The sequence below is a fragment of the Misgurnus anguillicaudatus genome, chromosome 23 (assembly GCF_027580225.2).
Source record: "Misgurnus anguillicaudatus chromosome 23, ASM2758022v2, whole genome shotgun sequence".
Taxonomy (NCBI): Eukaryota; Metazoa; Chordata; class Actinopteri; order Cypriniformes; family Cobitidae; genus Misgurnus; species Misgurnus anguillicaudatus.
The window spans coordinates 4,547,486-4,563,352 of NC_073359.2; the positions used below are offsets into that span (position 1 = coordinate 4,547,486).

Below are 15,867 nucleotides of genomic sequence, written 5' to 3' on the forward strand. Positions count from 1 at the left end.
GAGATTTTGTAACTACAGCAACCGCGTCTCCGCTGCCGTGTTTTGGCAGAGACTGCCGTAAAATACTTAGTATAAACACTTAGGTAAGGGTGACAGTTAAGACCTTTGTTGCAACGCTCTTAAATAAATCCCTTACCTCAGGGATTTTTTCTCCCTCAGGGAAACCCTCACTTAAGGAGTTTCATGCAACCGGGCACAGGCCATTAGGCCTAGGTTTCAGTTCTCAAGTGTGAATCTCTTTCTTCTAAACTTTCTTTCTTTCTCTGTTCTTTTTCTTATAAGGTAATATCTCACATATATTGGAAACAGTCAATTGTTTGTATTATTTACCATTTCATGCATTTATAGTGTAACCATTTCAATTGTAACTTTAAGTCAGTACTGTTATTAAACCTTTTCATTTACAAATCTGTTGTTTAGTTTTGATTTAGTGTTAGCACTTAAACGCTCCATATTGGAATACAATATATTCGTAGGCTACTCTAGCAACACTCTCAGACATATTTTGTCCGAAACCCGGGAACGATTGCAGTTTTGTTCTTCTTCCGAACCCTGAGATCCCTTACAAGTGTGTTTAAACCCAAGTAAATGTACGTATCGTACAACCAAACTGAAAAGTAAAAATACACACGTATTCTCATGAGATCATGTTGTTATTTACATACCTTGGGTATCGCCCGAGTTACAGCTTCTACATTTTCTTGTTTTAATAATTAAGGTTTGTACTGACTCTTGTCTTATATCACTGTCTGAATGCACTTAACAACACTGATGCTTTTCCCAAATGTCTAACAACCACAAAACTCAAAAGTGTTCATACCTTGAATGTGTAACAGCAGGATCAATGATGAGAGTCTGAAGTTCATGATGTAGTTTTGTAGAAAGTCACATAAGACCCAAAACTCTTTTCTTATTCCTGAGAGAAAACAAAACATCATTGTGACGGTCAATTCATCCGACAGTTATTACAGTAAAATAAAACACAACTAACATGCTTGCTTTTCTTAACTTTTTTAAGATTCAATACATATACATGTGCATACATACGTTCTTGTGGAGATCTCTGACTTTAACCGGTTTGTAAAGTTGTGTCAATATCTGAAGTTGTGGTAGATCATTTAATGATCTGATTATCGTACTCAAGCGGATGTTAAAGAAAGACTCTCCTTCACTTTTTTGAGACTTTTTATAGCATAAGAAGAAGGAAAGTATTTCATAACATCCTTAAATTTGACATAATCAGACAACTATTACATACTATTATATTAAAAGTTAATTTATAGCTGTTAATTATTGCTGAGTCCTGTAAAAGATGTCTCTTATCTTTACTTCATCTTTTATGTCTCCAGCAGAAAAAAATCTAATCATTAATCTTCATCTTTTTACTGCTAGTGCTCTTATTCTTGAGAAACAGTCTCAACTTGATTCACAGGACAGATTATGTTTTATATTTTTATAAACCTGTTTCTTTCATTACTAATAAACTGAGCCAATAATCTGCATATGTTTTATATTTTCTACATTGGAATTTGGGGAAACCATTAAGAAATTAATGTAATTGTTGTAAAACCTGTAAAAAGTGTTAAAATTGCTCAGAAAATTACATATGTAATGCACGTGTAAGGAGTGAAGTATGTGCAGAACTTCCTTCCAGACTTTACAATGCAACTCATGTTGGTCCAAAAATAAGCAGGGTGCAAAGAGCTTAAAGTCCCTGACAAGTAGTTATATTTGAAAATCTCCCAAAAATCTGTTTAAAAGTCAGGTTATTATGTCCATTTAAAGATTTAACTAAGACATGTATTTCCTTTCTCTTTCTGTCTGTGACGTGAAGCCAAAACAACATCTCTCTGGTCCTTAGAGAGTTTAAATGAACAACATACAACTCCATATTCTATATGAGCTTCTTGCTGTTGGATGTGTGTTTATTTGTAAATGATGTCAGAATCACATTTAGTCTAAAGTACTGCAGGTTAACATGTACAAGGAAATTGTCTTGTGCTGCGTGCAAAACCGCCTTCCATACTATATGGTAGGTGAAAAGCAGTAGGCGAGGCGAGTAGTATGTCCGAATACATATTTTGATATGTTTGATAAACTACTGTAGCTAACATTCACTGAGGTAAAAGTTAAAGATATAATTATAATAATAACATTTGTGAATACTCGCATGCAGCCAATACAAAAACTCACTAGTTTCTTCTAATTGATGACAGATTAATCGTCTCTTCTTCAGGTGAATTCATGTACTGATGTTCATTTAATCCCTATGAACACATTCACTACCTTCTGATTGTAATCTCATTTAAGATGGTGGAATATCGTGTTAAGTTCACTTACTGTTGAATGTAACGCACACATACTGATAAATTGAATACTGTGAACACAAAAGGTGTCATCATTTACTCACTATCATGTTGTTACAAACCTGTATTATTATTATTATTTTTTTTGATAAAAATGAAGGAAGATAGTTTGAGTAATGTTGAAACCAAACCGATCAGAGGCCCCATTGACTTCCAAAATCAGAAAAAATAATACTATAGGGTCTCTGATCGGTTTAGTTTAAATTAAAGCAATTTACATGAAACTATCTATCAAACACAAAAACATTAAACAAATATATAGTTTTTTAATTCTAAAGACAGATTAAAAATGAGTGTCCTGATCTTGAATCAGCATAAAAACTTGATCGGCTTTGCCACAAACCACCCACTTAAACAGGATGAGACTGTGTGATAGACATCTCTGCCCAGAAAACCAGTTTATACCAGCTTCAGTTTAATACTAGATTAGACTGGTAAGCAAAACACATCATATCAGAGACAACCTCAAAAACAAGTGTAAAATTCACAACATAAACATCACTTCATGACATTTCAAAATGTTATTTAATTATTGTTTAACAAAAGATAAATAAAACAAAAATGGTAAAGGCTCTTATGATCAATAGCATCAATTTAGTCTTTATAAATGTGTTTAGTAAATACAGCATTATTATGAGCAGTTACCTGTAACAATAAGAATGACTCCAGGAGAACCAGCAAATTCATCTGATGTGTCGTTGAGGATCATAAATTGATAAACACCAGTGTCACTCATGCTGACGTCTTTGATTCTCAGTGTGTTTCTCAGATACTCCACACGACCAGCAAACTGATGATCCTCACGCAGATCTCTGAATTTCACGAGATTAAATACTCAAGGATATATTTTCTCAGACTGAATGTAATGCCAGTATGTTTTTTCTACATGTTAATAAATTCAACCTCACTGAAACTCAACCTGTGCAGAGCAGCTGACCTTATTGTTCTTACACTCTGAAGTGCCATTTTTTAGATATTTTATTTAAATTTATTTATTTATTTCAATGAATCAATGCACAGATTTATTTATTTAAAGTTTGCACAGATTACATACGAACGTGTAAACTTTACTGTTTGTTTCTTTAAGAGACATGAACAAATACGGCCATGGGAAATTCATTTCTACATCTTCAGATTCTGCCGTCATGTCTTGCTCCATCACGGGCATTATAACTGGATAGATGTGTTTACTTTTCCCCAGACAATCTTCACAAAGACGAGTGACAGAACAATAGATGGCAGTAATGATCAGTTTAAATTTGTGATCTAGTAAGAAGAGAAGAAGATGCTGCGCTGCTTAAAGGGCCGGTCACACTACACTTTTCATTACATTGACTTCCATTCATACGCAAGCGAAAGCGTCAGACCGGAAACACAAGCTTGTGTGACGATATTTCGCAGGTCGCTGCATAGCAAAGTTCAAGTCAAAGCTCTGTGAATTCATATCACGTGGAGCATTTTGATCAGTACAAAACTGGTACATCATTGTGTGACCTTTCTCTCTACTGAAAAGTACAAATAAATGAAGCAAAAGATCAAACTGATGAGCTGCTCCACACAGCAACATCTGACCAAAGTGTGACCGCAGCTTAAATCAGCCTGCAATGCAATTATTCACATTTCCCCCCAAAATAACTGTATTACTAACAAATACTTTGATAATAGATTTAACTCTCTATGCATTTATTGTCATAAAACCCCCTCGACTAATTCTAGTCAGAAGATCCCAAAAAGATTGGTCTCAGTCTGGAGCTCTTGGTGCCCCATTATTGCCCAATCCTTCGATTGATAATCTGACACAAAGTAAGAAGCTCCTAAACAGATTCAGGGCGTTGTTGTAAGCAGTAAATTACATGTAAAGCGTCTGTGAGAAGACAACATTGTGGTTACATTCTGGCCTCTCCAGCTTGTCTTTAAATACACTGTCAGAAAAACTGTGTCCTATTATGAACTATTTACATACCTCAGATGTATTAATATGTACCTTTGAGATACTTAATATCACATACTTAAAAACTTAAAACTTGTTTTTCTTAAGTAACATTTCAAATAAAAGATTAAATACATATACATGTGTATACATGCATGCTTGTGGAGATCTCTGACTTTAAGCGGTTTGTAAAGTTGTGTCTGAAGTTGTAGTAGATCATTTAATGATCTTATCTCATTTTCTCGTACTCAAGCGGATTTTAAAGAAACTCTTTTTGACACTTTTCATAGCATAAGAAGAAGGAAAGCATTTTATAACATGCTTGGACTTTTCATATTTTGACAACTATTACATACTATTATATTAAACGTTCATTTATAGCTGTTAATTATTGCTGAGTCCTGTAAAAGATGTCTCTTATCTTTACTTCATCTTTTATGTCTCCAGCAGAAAAAAATCTAATCATTAATCTTCATCTTTTTACTGCTAGTGCTCTTATTCTTGAGAAACAGTCTCAACTCCATTCACAGGACAGATTATGTTTTATATTTTTATAAACCTGTTCCTTTGGTTATTAATAAACTGAGCAAATAATCTACATAATGTTTTATATTTTCTACATTGATCTTTAGATAAACTGTTAAGAAATTAATGTGATTAATTTAAAACCTGCAAAAAGTATTAAATTGAGCTGATGCAAAACTTCCTTTCAGACTTTCCGATGCAACTCACGTGGGTCTAAAAATAAGCAGGGTGTAAATGAGCTTAAAGGCTGGCAGACAATCTGGAGCTGTGACAGTTTAATAAAAAAGCTCATTTACATCAGACACACTGATGGGCAACTTCTCTTTTTATTTTCGACGTGACACTCGAGTCTGTCCCAAAATACGACTCTGGTGCACTATTGTGCACAAGGGTCCCTAAAGTCTGCACTACATGATGTCATCAAAGTCTGGACTCTAAGGAAGTCCACAAGTCCAGGGTGTGCCATTTGGGACAGGGCCTCAGTGGAGCCGTCATCCTCCATTGTGCTGCAATCGTGTGACCGCGTTTTGTGTCCATTTTCAATGATTCACAACACATCTTGATATAGGAATATCTGATCTGTCAGCTTACATTGTGGGCATAATGCATGTATTCGATTCATATCCGACATATATGATGTTTAATATAAGCGAGATCGTTTTTTGTTGTGTTTTTCATCAAGAAAAATAAACCCATCATTCAAGCAGCGCTTTATGGAGAAGTAGCCGGTTGCTCTGCTTGGGACTGGCGGGTTCTGTCAGAATTGCCTGCACACATTGACTCAAGCACTTAATTAAATCAGCTGTTGCACTCGCATTGCATGCAAATTCATACGGGATTTAGCGCAGCGTACGCAAGAACTGCATTTAAACAGTTGCGTAATTCAAAAGTGAAAGTAAAATGTGCACGTCTGCATGCGCATTTATAAGCCCCTCCCACACGGGTTTGTGACACGCCGATTAATCGGTCGGAAAATTCTGTCACCGCGGCAACCCTATAGGGAAAACATCAAAGCTATGCAAGCAGAGACCTTTTTAACCAAAAGTACATTGAACACTAGATTACCACATGAACAGTACAGTACAGACCCAGTACTAAATATTTTTAACTCATCGCTAGAACTAGGATACGTTCCAACAGCTTTCAAACTGGCACTTATTAGACCGCTCATTAAAAAAATTCACCTCAACCAGCGAGATCTTAATAATTTTAGACCAATCTCAAATCTCCATTTTCTTTCTAAAATGTTAGAAGAAGTAGTGGCAAGCCAGTTATGTACATTCTTAGTCAATAACAGTATGTATAAAAATGTCCAATCAGGATTCAGTCTGCACCATAGCACAGAGACACTGCTTAGAGTTACAAATCACCTCCTTTTAACATCCGATCGTAGTGAAAACTCAATTCTTATTACTAGACATTAGTGCAGCCTTTGACACAATAGATCACACAATCTTACTTGATAGAATAGAAAACTATGCTGGCATCAGTGGTCAGGTGTTAGCATGGTTTAGATCGTGTCTAACCAATCGCTACCACTTTGTTTATGTAAATAATGAAGAGTCATATCACACCCCGGTTAGATATGGCGTACAGCAGGTATCAGTTCTAGGTCCTAAACTGTTCTTGTTATATATGTTACATCTAGGGACATCATTAGGAAACCAATACTGTCAATCTATCAGACAGATCACCTGAACACAGACACATGTATGAGAGGAGTCACTGTTAATAGAGTCACAGCTGAAGAGTGATGTTGATGTTGATGTTGGGCTGCAACCTGTGACTATATTCAGATATAATAATAATATGGCACAATGTCAAATGCATTACTATTTATAAAACAGTTACTGACCAATCAGAATCAAGGATTTTTATATTTATTTTATTTAAATCTTTATTTAACCAAGAAGGCCCATAACGCTGGGGAAACACTTGCATGATCAGTCATTATGATCAAATTACATTCATAATCAGTGCGAAAAATCATTAGGTGTGTCCCCGGCCTGTGGGAGACCCAACCGAGAAGCCACACCTCAAGTAAAAAGTACAATAAAAACAAATTTAACAAAATTTAGATGCACTAAAAGGACTCTTAATAATATTTGTAAATACTAAAATGTAATGTAAAAATCAAGCCTATAGCAATAACTTTCTTATAACGTAAAAATTTACTTTATAAGCATAACTCATATATAAGTGCTTTAAACTTTCCCATGGTAATAAAATGATCAAGCTGTTGTTATATTCTGAAGATTAATTCATGACCAGAGTGCAGAATAAGCAAAAGATTTTCTACTGAGTCCTAAATGAAACCTAAATACACTGAAGAGTCGACATCTAGAAGAGACAAAATCATAGAAAATATTTGTAAATGATGTAATTGATGTCACTGCTAAGAGACTGTTGCAAGGTGATGATGTCATAAAGAGAGTTGTGACATCACTCCAGTAGTTCTGATGGACAGACAGCTGATCTACTCACAGACCTTCAACATCTAACAATGACAAACACACAGAAAGAGATCATGTTATAAAATCTGACCATTAGTTTATTTAACATACAGATATACAGATTTCTCACCTCTATTTCTTTGTCATCAGTTTTGTTTTTAGATGAGTTCAATTTATTCATGCTGATGAAATACCAGATCCATACAGCTCCTAATGAGAAACTGAGGCAGAAACACCAGCAGACGGACAAACACTGAACTGTCCACCACTGCTTCAGTGGCTTTGTCCATTTCTTTATGGTTTCTGTCAATTGTTTTATTGGTTTTGTCCATTGAATCTGAAGAAAGACAAACCCCAAAAAATTCAGAACATAACTTTACTCTTCATCTTAAATGACAAAGATTCATGATGTTAAAATCAATACAGTAAATCTATCAGATAGATCATCTGAATGCAGGTATGAGAGGCTGTGCTACATTATGAATATCATCACAACTGAAGAGAGCAATGACCTTTAACCCGTGACTTACAGACTGACACAGAGACAAATAAATAAAATCTTTTGATAAAACAAATTTCTATAAATTAAAATAATAATGACACAAATGTTTCTTTCATTGTGAGATATACTGAAGTGTTTGACATAAAAAATAAAACTTATACAATATTAATGATCAGCTATGAGTGCTGCACACAATGAGACTTAATCCTTGTGCATTGTTTGTTTAAATTTACATCCTTTCGTGTTGTTAGTGTATGAAAACATCCACTAAATTCAACGGCTATAAAAATGTATCAGATGAATATTTTTTCCAATTTTTTTACATAAATCTGTTAATCAACCTCAGTACTAATCAAAACTACCAAATCTTCACAAAAATTCCATGATTTTAACTCTTTAATTGCCAAGTTTATAAGTGGTGTCACTGATTTGGGATAAAACACACACAAAATGACAGATTTTCAATATAAAAGTGATTGTAACCTGGATTTTTAAAACCTTTTTCACAGTCTTGGGCATGTCAAAGATTGGTAAAAACATTGGCTTTGAAGCATTTTTAGTTTTTGTGTAGCATCAGTTTTAATTTTTTTTTTTCCTTATTTAGTGGCTGTTTTTCCCCATTGACTTCCATTATAACCACATTTTTTAATTGCAGAGCTATGACACCTTTTTATCAACATTCAATTTTTGAATGTTGGCTTTTCCTTTTGGTAAGAGGTCAAATTTGTCATTTTTACTGTTGATCACCATGTGGCACTATTAACCCTTTATTAGCCCTGTGCAAAAACAAAGCTTAATTTCTGGCTTGTACGTTGTGTTTTATGGAGTACTGCAAACTTGGCAATTAAAGTTAAAATCATGGAATTTTTGTGAAGATTTGGTAGTTTTGATCAGTACTGAAGTTGATTAACAAATTTATGAAAAACAAAATGGAAAAAATATTCATCTGATACATTTTTATAGCCGTTGAATTTAGTGGATGTTTTCATCCACCAACAACACGAAAGGGTAGCAAATTTGCCCACGGTATATCGTTGAGTTTTTGAAAAATTTCAAAGCATTTTCTTCAAATATATGTAATTGTAAGATTTGTCACCAAAAATCATTCAATTTGATAAAATAAAACACAGAGAAAGTTATGGCCAAATTAAGAGTAAAAAAAAACTTGCAGTGGATGAAAACATCCCCAACAACACATAAGGGTTAAAGTAGCTCAGTGGTGATGTTATGACTAAGAATAAACCAATCAGCATGAAGGACTGAAACTCTCTCTTATATAATTTCATCAGCTGTATGATGAGATGTTGTGTTACCTCTTACAGTACAGGAATACTCTTGTAGCTCCTCACTGTTGATTGAGTCCAGGTACAGCTTGTTTAATAATGTCAATCCATCTGTTACCTGTTGTCCATTCTTATACCAGATGTAAGTATGTTTGTTATCCAGAGGGCATTTGGTTGAACAGCTTAATATCACTTTTTCTCCATCTATCACAGGGTTTGGGCTGCTTATCACTCGTGTATCTGAAATTTAATAAAAAATAACTCACGTCAACTTCTTTTTAAAGTTAGGCCTGAAATGTTTGATTCAGCTCAATTCAGTATGATGTGAACAATAGCAAGTTCATGCAGTCAAACACACACACATACAGATAAAATATATCATGTGAACACAACTTAAATTGCTTTAAATAAAAGCACCTGTCAAATGCACGAGTGCAACATAAATATTTTTGTATATAAAAACGTCTTTGATGAGTGTCCTCTACATCAACATAAAGTCTTGAGTGACTTTGCAAGTTTGCCACAAATCGCCTACTTAAACAGGTAGAGACTGTGTGACAACTCATGAAACCAGTTTATACCAGCTTCAATTTTAATACTGGATTAGACTGGTAAGTGCTGGTTTGCTGCTGGCCTGGCTGCTTGACCAACATATTAACAATATTCACCAGCATCCGGTCAACCATGCTTGCAAGCTGGTAAACTGCATAGTGTAACTAGTAATGCTAGTTATGTGAGTTAAGATTCCACAGCAATAAAGCCATTGAGATACAGCAGCATCATATATGCAGTAGCCAAAATATTATTTTCAACATGGACAACCTCAAAAACAAGTGTAAAATTCACAACATAAACATCATACAGTGTTCAGACTAAATAAAAATTCAGATGAATAACGCTTAGGTTACTCACGTAACCCCGGTTCCCTGAAATAACGGGAACGAGCATTGGGTCAGTTGCTGACGCTATGGGGGAAACTCCTGTTTACTCCGCAATTGAAGCCTATTGGTTAACGTCTGTAGAAAATACAGACCAATGGCGCTTGAACCCACGCCCTTATATAAGTCCGGGATCAAGCGTCAAAAGCTCACTAATATTTTCGACTGAAGCGTGCAGCCGAATAACACTTGCTGCGTAGATGTTTGTAGCAGGGTCAGCTACGCAATCCTCGTTCCCGTTATTTCCCGTTATTTGAGTAACATAAGCGTTCCCTTTCAATACGGTTCACTTTGCATTGCGTCAGTTGCTGACGCTATGGGGGAACATAATCCCATCCCGCCGTGCATACATAACCGACTGAGGTGCCCTTACCGGAGAGACACTGAATGTGGCCCTATACCCAGCGTGTACATAGCTCTAGCGAGCGTAAGTGTAAGCACCATATATGAGACAGTAATACGCATACAGTGAAGTTTCTGAATGCACAATGATGCATATAACAGAGCACGAGACGGGGGGTTCCCTGAGCGCGCCACGAGCTGTGAATAATTTAGTAATACATAGCCATGACGGTGAGCTCGCAGCGCACCGTGAAGGCATACAAAAACGCAGTCGCGTGAACGTTAAGCCGAGAAGACCTGTGCTTATGAGGCAGGGACATCCAGGCTATAAAATCTGACAAACGTAGACGGCGAGGACCAGCCAGCCGCATTGCAAATGTCAAAGATAGAAATCCCCGTAGACCAAGCCCATGATGAAGCCATACCCCGCTTAGAGTGGGCTTTAACACCAACTGGACAATGTTCATTCAGGGAGGCGTAAGCTAAAGCAATGGCTTCGACGATCCATTTCTGTTTAGTGAGCGGCATACCTAAAGAGCGGTGCACGAAGCTAATGAACAGATGATCTGACTTGTGGTATGAGGCAGATCGGTCCTTGTATATTATTAACGCTTTGACGGGGCAGAGCGTGTTCGGGGTTTGTTCGCCGTCCACCGGCGGGAGGGTGAGAAGTGAAACCACCTGAACTCTAAATGCCGTGGTCAAGACTTTAGGAATGTATCCTGCTCTCGGTCTAAGGATCACTTTGCTATCATTAGGACCGAACTCAAGACACAACGGGTCAATTGAAAACGTGTGCAGATCGCCCCCTCGTTTAACCGATGCCAACGCCAGGAGGAGAGCGGTTTTAAACGAGAGCTCGCAGGTCCACCTGCTCGAGAGGCTCGAAAGGCCACCGGAGGAAAAGCGTACAGAAGACACGCCGGCCATGTTTGCAACAGGGCATCATGGTGTCTCGAGAAGAAGATTGGGCAATGTGCGTTCTCGTCTGATGCAAACAGATCAATCTCCACTCGGCCGAAGACGGTCCATATTCCCTCGACCGTCTGAGGATGCAGCCTCCATTTTCCTGGCGGCGGACCGTTGCACGAGAGAATGTACCTGCACCCGTATTGACTACACCCAGTACGTGAGTCGCTTTCAACGAACGTACAATCACGTGAGCCCATAAAAAAAGCTGTTTCGCAAGCCTGGACAGGGAGCCAGATTTCACCCCTCCTTGGTGGTTTATGAATGAGACCACCGTCATACTGTCTGACCGTACTAGAATGTGATGATGTTGGAGTTTCGGTCGAAAGTGTCGTAGCGCTAGGATTACCGCCCACTTCTCGAGGTGATTGATATGTAGCTGAGACAATTGGTTGTTTCACATACCGAAGGCGGGTTCGCTGTCGCAGTGCGTGCCTCAGCCCATCGCAGACGCATCCGTGGTCACCAAAGGTGAGGGGATGTCCATATCGAAACCGCTTTCACGCAGCTGTACGTAATTTTGATTAATAAGCGGCCCGACAACCAAGCAAGGGCGGAACTTTCACTTTCAACCAAAACTGAAGCGGTCTCATGAACAGCATTCCCAACGGTATTAGTGGGGATGCTGCCGCCATAAGACCCAGCATTTTTTGGAATCATTTGAGAGGGAGATGTGAACCCGCTCTGAACAACACTTCCTCGCGTCTGACCATGAGCGTGCGTTCCGGTGTTAGCCATGCTCGCGTCTTTATCGAGTCAAGCGTCATGCCTAAGAACGCGATCCGCTGCGTGGGGGTGAGCAAACTCTTCTGGAGGTTGATTTTGAACCCTAAATTCTCCAAATGCTGGAGTACAACGGTCTTGTGCGCGATAATTTCCCTCTCCGACTGGGCTAGAATAAGCCAGTCATCGAGGTAATTCAATATGCGGATGCCGCTCTGTCTGAGAGCTTTCGGAATGTGAAAGTAAGCGTCTTTCAGATCCACTGATATGAACCAGTCGCCCAGTCGAATTAAGGCCATGATTCATCTGGGTGTAAGCATTTTGAATGGCCGTTTGACAAGAGCGTGATTCAAAACGCGTAGATCCAATATCGGCCTGAAGCCGCTGTCTTTCTTTGGAACGAGAAAATAACGACTGTAAAAGCCTGATTCCCTTTGATCCGCCAGGACCGTCTCTATCGCGTCTTTTAGTAATAAAGAACACACCTCTTCCCTGAGGATCTGCATGCGATCGTCTGGGACAGCGGTGTAGAGAACGGCACAAAACCAGGGTGGTCTCCAAGCGAATTAAAGTAAATAACCATGTTGGATCACGTTTAGAATCCAGCTGGGCATACCGGGGGTGGATTGCCAAACATGAAGTTTGACAACGAGCAACGATATGCTTATGGACGGTGAGCCGTGTGTGTGTGTGTACAGAGGAGGAAATTAGCTCTTTTCGTGAAAAGGTAAAAATTGGTTGTCACCTCAGCTCATCCTAGGACGGGGACCGCGGCGTCGAGGTGGAGCAGCCGGTCATGAAGGACGTTGGCGCTTAACCTCCGGTTCAGCTCTCTGCTGGGGTTGTGCTGGTGCTGGCTTGGGGTGCTGAGCTGGCAGCGGTTTTGGGCACCCGGTCTCAAACGCTGAGGCAGATCGTTTAGGTAGGACATGCCGCATAGCTTGCGATGATTTCTGTGGCTCAGTGAAGCGCTGGGTAAACCCTTCCACAGCAAAGCCGAAGAGCCCCGACGGCGACACGGGCGAGTCAAGTAGGGCAACCCGATCCGTGTCCTTGATCTCTGTCAGGTTCAGTCACAGATGTCTCTACAGAACAACCAGGCTAGCCATGGCTCTTCCCACAGCCTGAGTGGAGACTTTGTTAGCGCGGAGGGCCAGGTCAGTCGCGCTGCGCAGGTCCTCAAAGGATGATGTGTCAGGGCCTGCCTCGTCCATATCACGGAGGAGCTTTGCCTGGTAGACTTGCAGCACTGCCATCGTGTGGAGAGCAGATGCAGCATGGCCATCGGCAGCGTAGGATTTCGACGCCAAGGTTGATATTAGACGGCAGGGCTTCGAAGGGTGATTCATCTTTGCCCTCCAACCACCGGCCGAGGACGGGCAGAGGTGGGAAGCGACAGACTCCTCGAGCTGCGGCAGCTTGGTGTAGCCGTGGTCGTCAGCGCCGTCCACTAAGGAAAGGACGTGGGAGACGCCCAATCCTCTAACTACTCTGAGGATGACATCAGCTTAACGGTGTCACCGGACCCAAAGGAAACCATGCCGCTAGCACTCGGCGTTGGTCCTCATGGACAAAGGTGACAGGACGACGGCAAGGAGACGGATCACGCAGGGGATGAGCTGGCGTGGACTCAAGGCGCCTCTCGACTTCACGGCTCCGCTGCTGTTTAGGTGGGAGAGCATGGGAAGCCTTCCTCTTGAAGGAATCGAGGTGGGAGCACAGCACCGTGATGGGAAGGAGCTCGCAGTGGGCGCAGCCCACCTCGGAAAGCACGGCCTCGGCGTGGGCAGGACCCAGACAGAGGACGCACTCGTTATGGAGGTCCCCCACACGCAGAGGGGCTCGGCATTAGCCACAGTGCCGAAGTGGCATTATCTCAATGTGCTTCTTGCTCTTTTAGAATGAAATTCGCTCTTTTATACTCAACTGGAAAGCGGCAGGGGAACGCGCTGGTGTGTAGTAGTCCGCTCCAGTGCTCAGATCGACCGCGAGTAAGGGCTTTTTCTTCGAAGCAGCGAGAAGGTTCGCGCTGAAGGAGAAAAATAGTGAGCTTTTGACGCTTTATCCCGAACTTATATAAGGGCGTGGGCCACGCCCCGCGCGGGGCTCAAACGCCATTGGTCTGTATTTTCTACAGATGTTAACCAATAGGCTTCAATCGCGGAGTAAACAGGAGTTTCCCCCATAGTGTCAGCAACTGATGCAATGCGAAGTGAACTGTATTGAAAGGGAACTCAAATGATTGATAGCATTGGCATTTTTATATTTAAAATGTAATCTACTCATGTTTAACTAAAGATAAATAAAACAAAAAATGTAAGGACCCAAAACATCATAAATATATTCATCAAATCTGATCAGTGAAAGCAGCTTTACAGAGAGTTTATTATGAGCAGTTACCTGTAACAGTAAGAGTGACTCCAGGATAAGCAGAAACTTCTTCTAATGTGTTAGTGATGATGTTGAAGTAATAAAATCCAGTGTCACTCATGTTGATGTCTTTGATTCTCAGTGTGTTTTGCAAAAAATCCAAATGACTAGAAAACTGTTGATCCTCACGCAGTCTAAGTTCTGTTTGATCATAGTAATCCCAGTATGTTTTCTCTACTGTATATCCAGTGGGATGTGAGTATGAAGAGTGAATATCTACTGTTGATCCCACTAAAGCACAAACTTGTGTAGAGGTGTAAGTCACAGCCCAACAGCTACTGTTAGAAAGACCTGAAAGAGTCACAAAATACTGCTGTAACATTCACAATCAATTACAAACACACTCATACTGTATATGAATCAACAAGAAAACTGCAAAGTTTGTTCTTCCATTTTAATTTAAATATTTTATAAATGTCAGACTCACACACAGATGAAGAGGGATAGCAGGAATAACTGTTAGTGTTTCCAATGGATGACACAAATATGCTGTGGCTAAGTGTTAAATGTTTTCCATTCTTGAACCAGCTGTAACCACGTGTCCGTAGTGGGCCTTCTCTGCTGGCCCTATAAAAAATATATTTTTTTAAAGTGTTAAATGTTTTTTTCTTTAGTATGCTATTTATTTCTTTTCATTGGTGTAATGTCCGCAAAATTTGTTAGTTTTGTTAAGGTTGAACCGGAGTACCCTCAAAAATTTACATAAAAATCAGCTTACAGATACTGCTAGGCTTGTGTTGAAAGACAACACATCTGATTTGTTACAATCATTAGTTACAGAAACATCAACCAATCAAATTTTAACGTTTATTGACAGCACGTCCTCTGGGTCTAGTGACGTGCACAGCGCTACCCCTAACGCCTGTCGTCAATTTCCAACGTGTGCGTGAAATTCAGTCTTTAAAGAAAATGACACCCGCTGTTGCAAATATACGCAATCTTGTTGCCCTCAGCACAAGAAGTTATTTTGTTGGCCGTGTTTACTTTTTAATACGAATAAAGGGACATAGAATGATTCTGGCTTTGACAGTCTGAACAGCTTCACGAAGGCAGCCCTTAAACACAAAGGCTCCGAGCGCCATAATGTCAATTGTGCATTTAAAAACGTTTGCTGAATGTCGTGTGGATTTGCAACTTAACGGAGAGAAAATGGGAGTTCAATGTCCACAATGAGAGGGTCAGAAAGAACCGGGAAATTCTGAAGGTTCTTAGTGGCTGTGTTCTCTTTTTGGGACGGCAAGAATTATCAGGGGACACGATGAATCCAGAGATTCACTGAACAGGGGTAATTACTTGGAATTGTTAACGCTATTAGCGGAGCATGATGCTGACTTGCGACATCATCTTGCCACGGCCACAGTTTTTACAGGAACTTCAGGAAAAATAAAAATTATATAATAAATGGC

The 15,867-nt window shown here is 39.6% G+C and overlaps 1 protein-coding gene across 1 annotated transcript in view; it reads right to left on the minus strand.

Moving 5' to 3' along the window:
- Positions 1–9,048: 9,048 nt before the first annotated feature.
- LOC141359602 (uncharacterized) overlaps positions 9,049–15,867 on the minus strand; it is a 39,989-nt gene continuing 33,170 nt past the window's right edge. The window contains exons 9-11 of the mRNA XM_073862318.1: positions 14,889–15,028; positions 14,432–14,752; positions 9,049–9,299 (exon numbers count right to left, since the gene is read on the minus strand). Of these exons, the coding sequence (XP_073718419.1) occupies positions 9,049–9,299; positions 14,432–14,752; positions 14,889–15,028 (712 nt within the window). The remainder of the gene's footprint in view (positions 9,300–14,431; positions 14,753–14,888; positions 15,029–15,867) is intronic.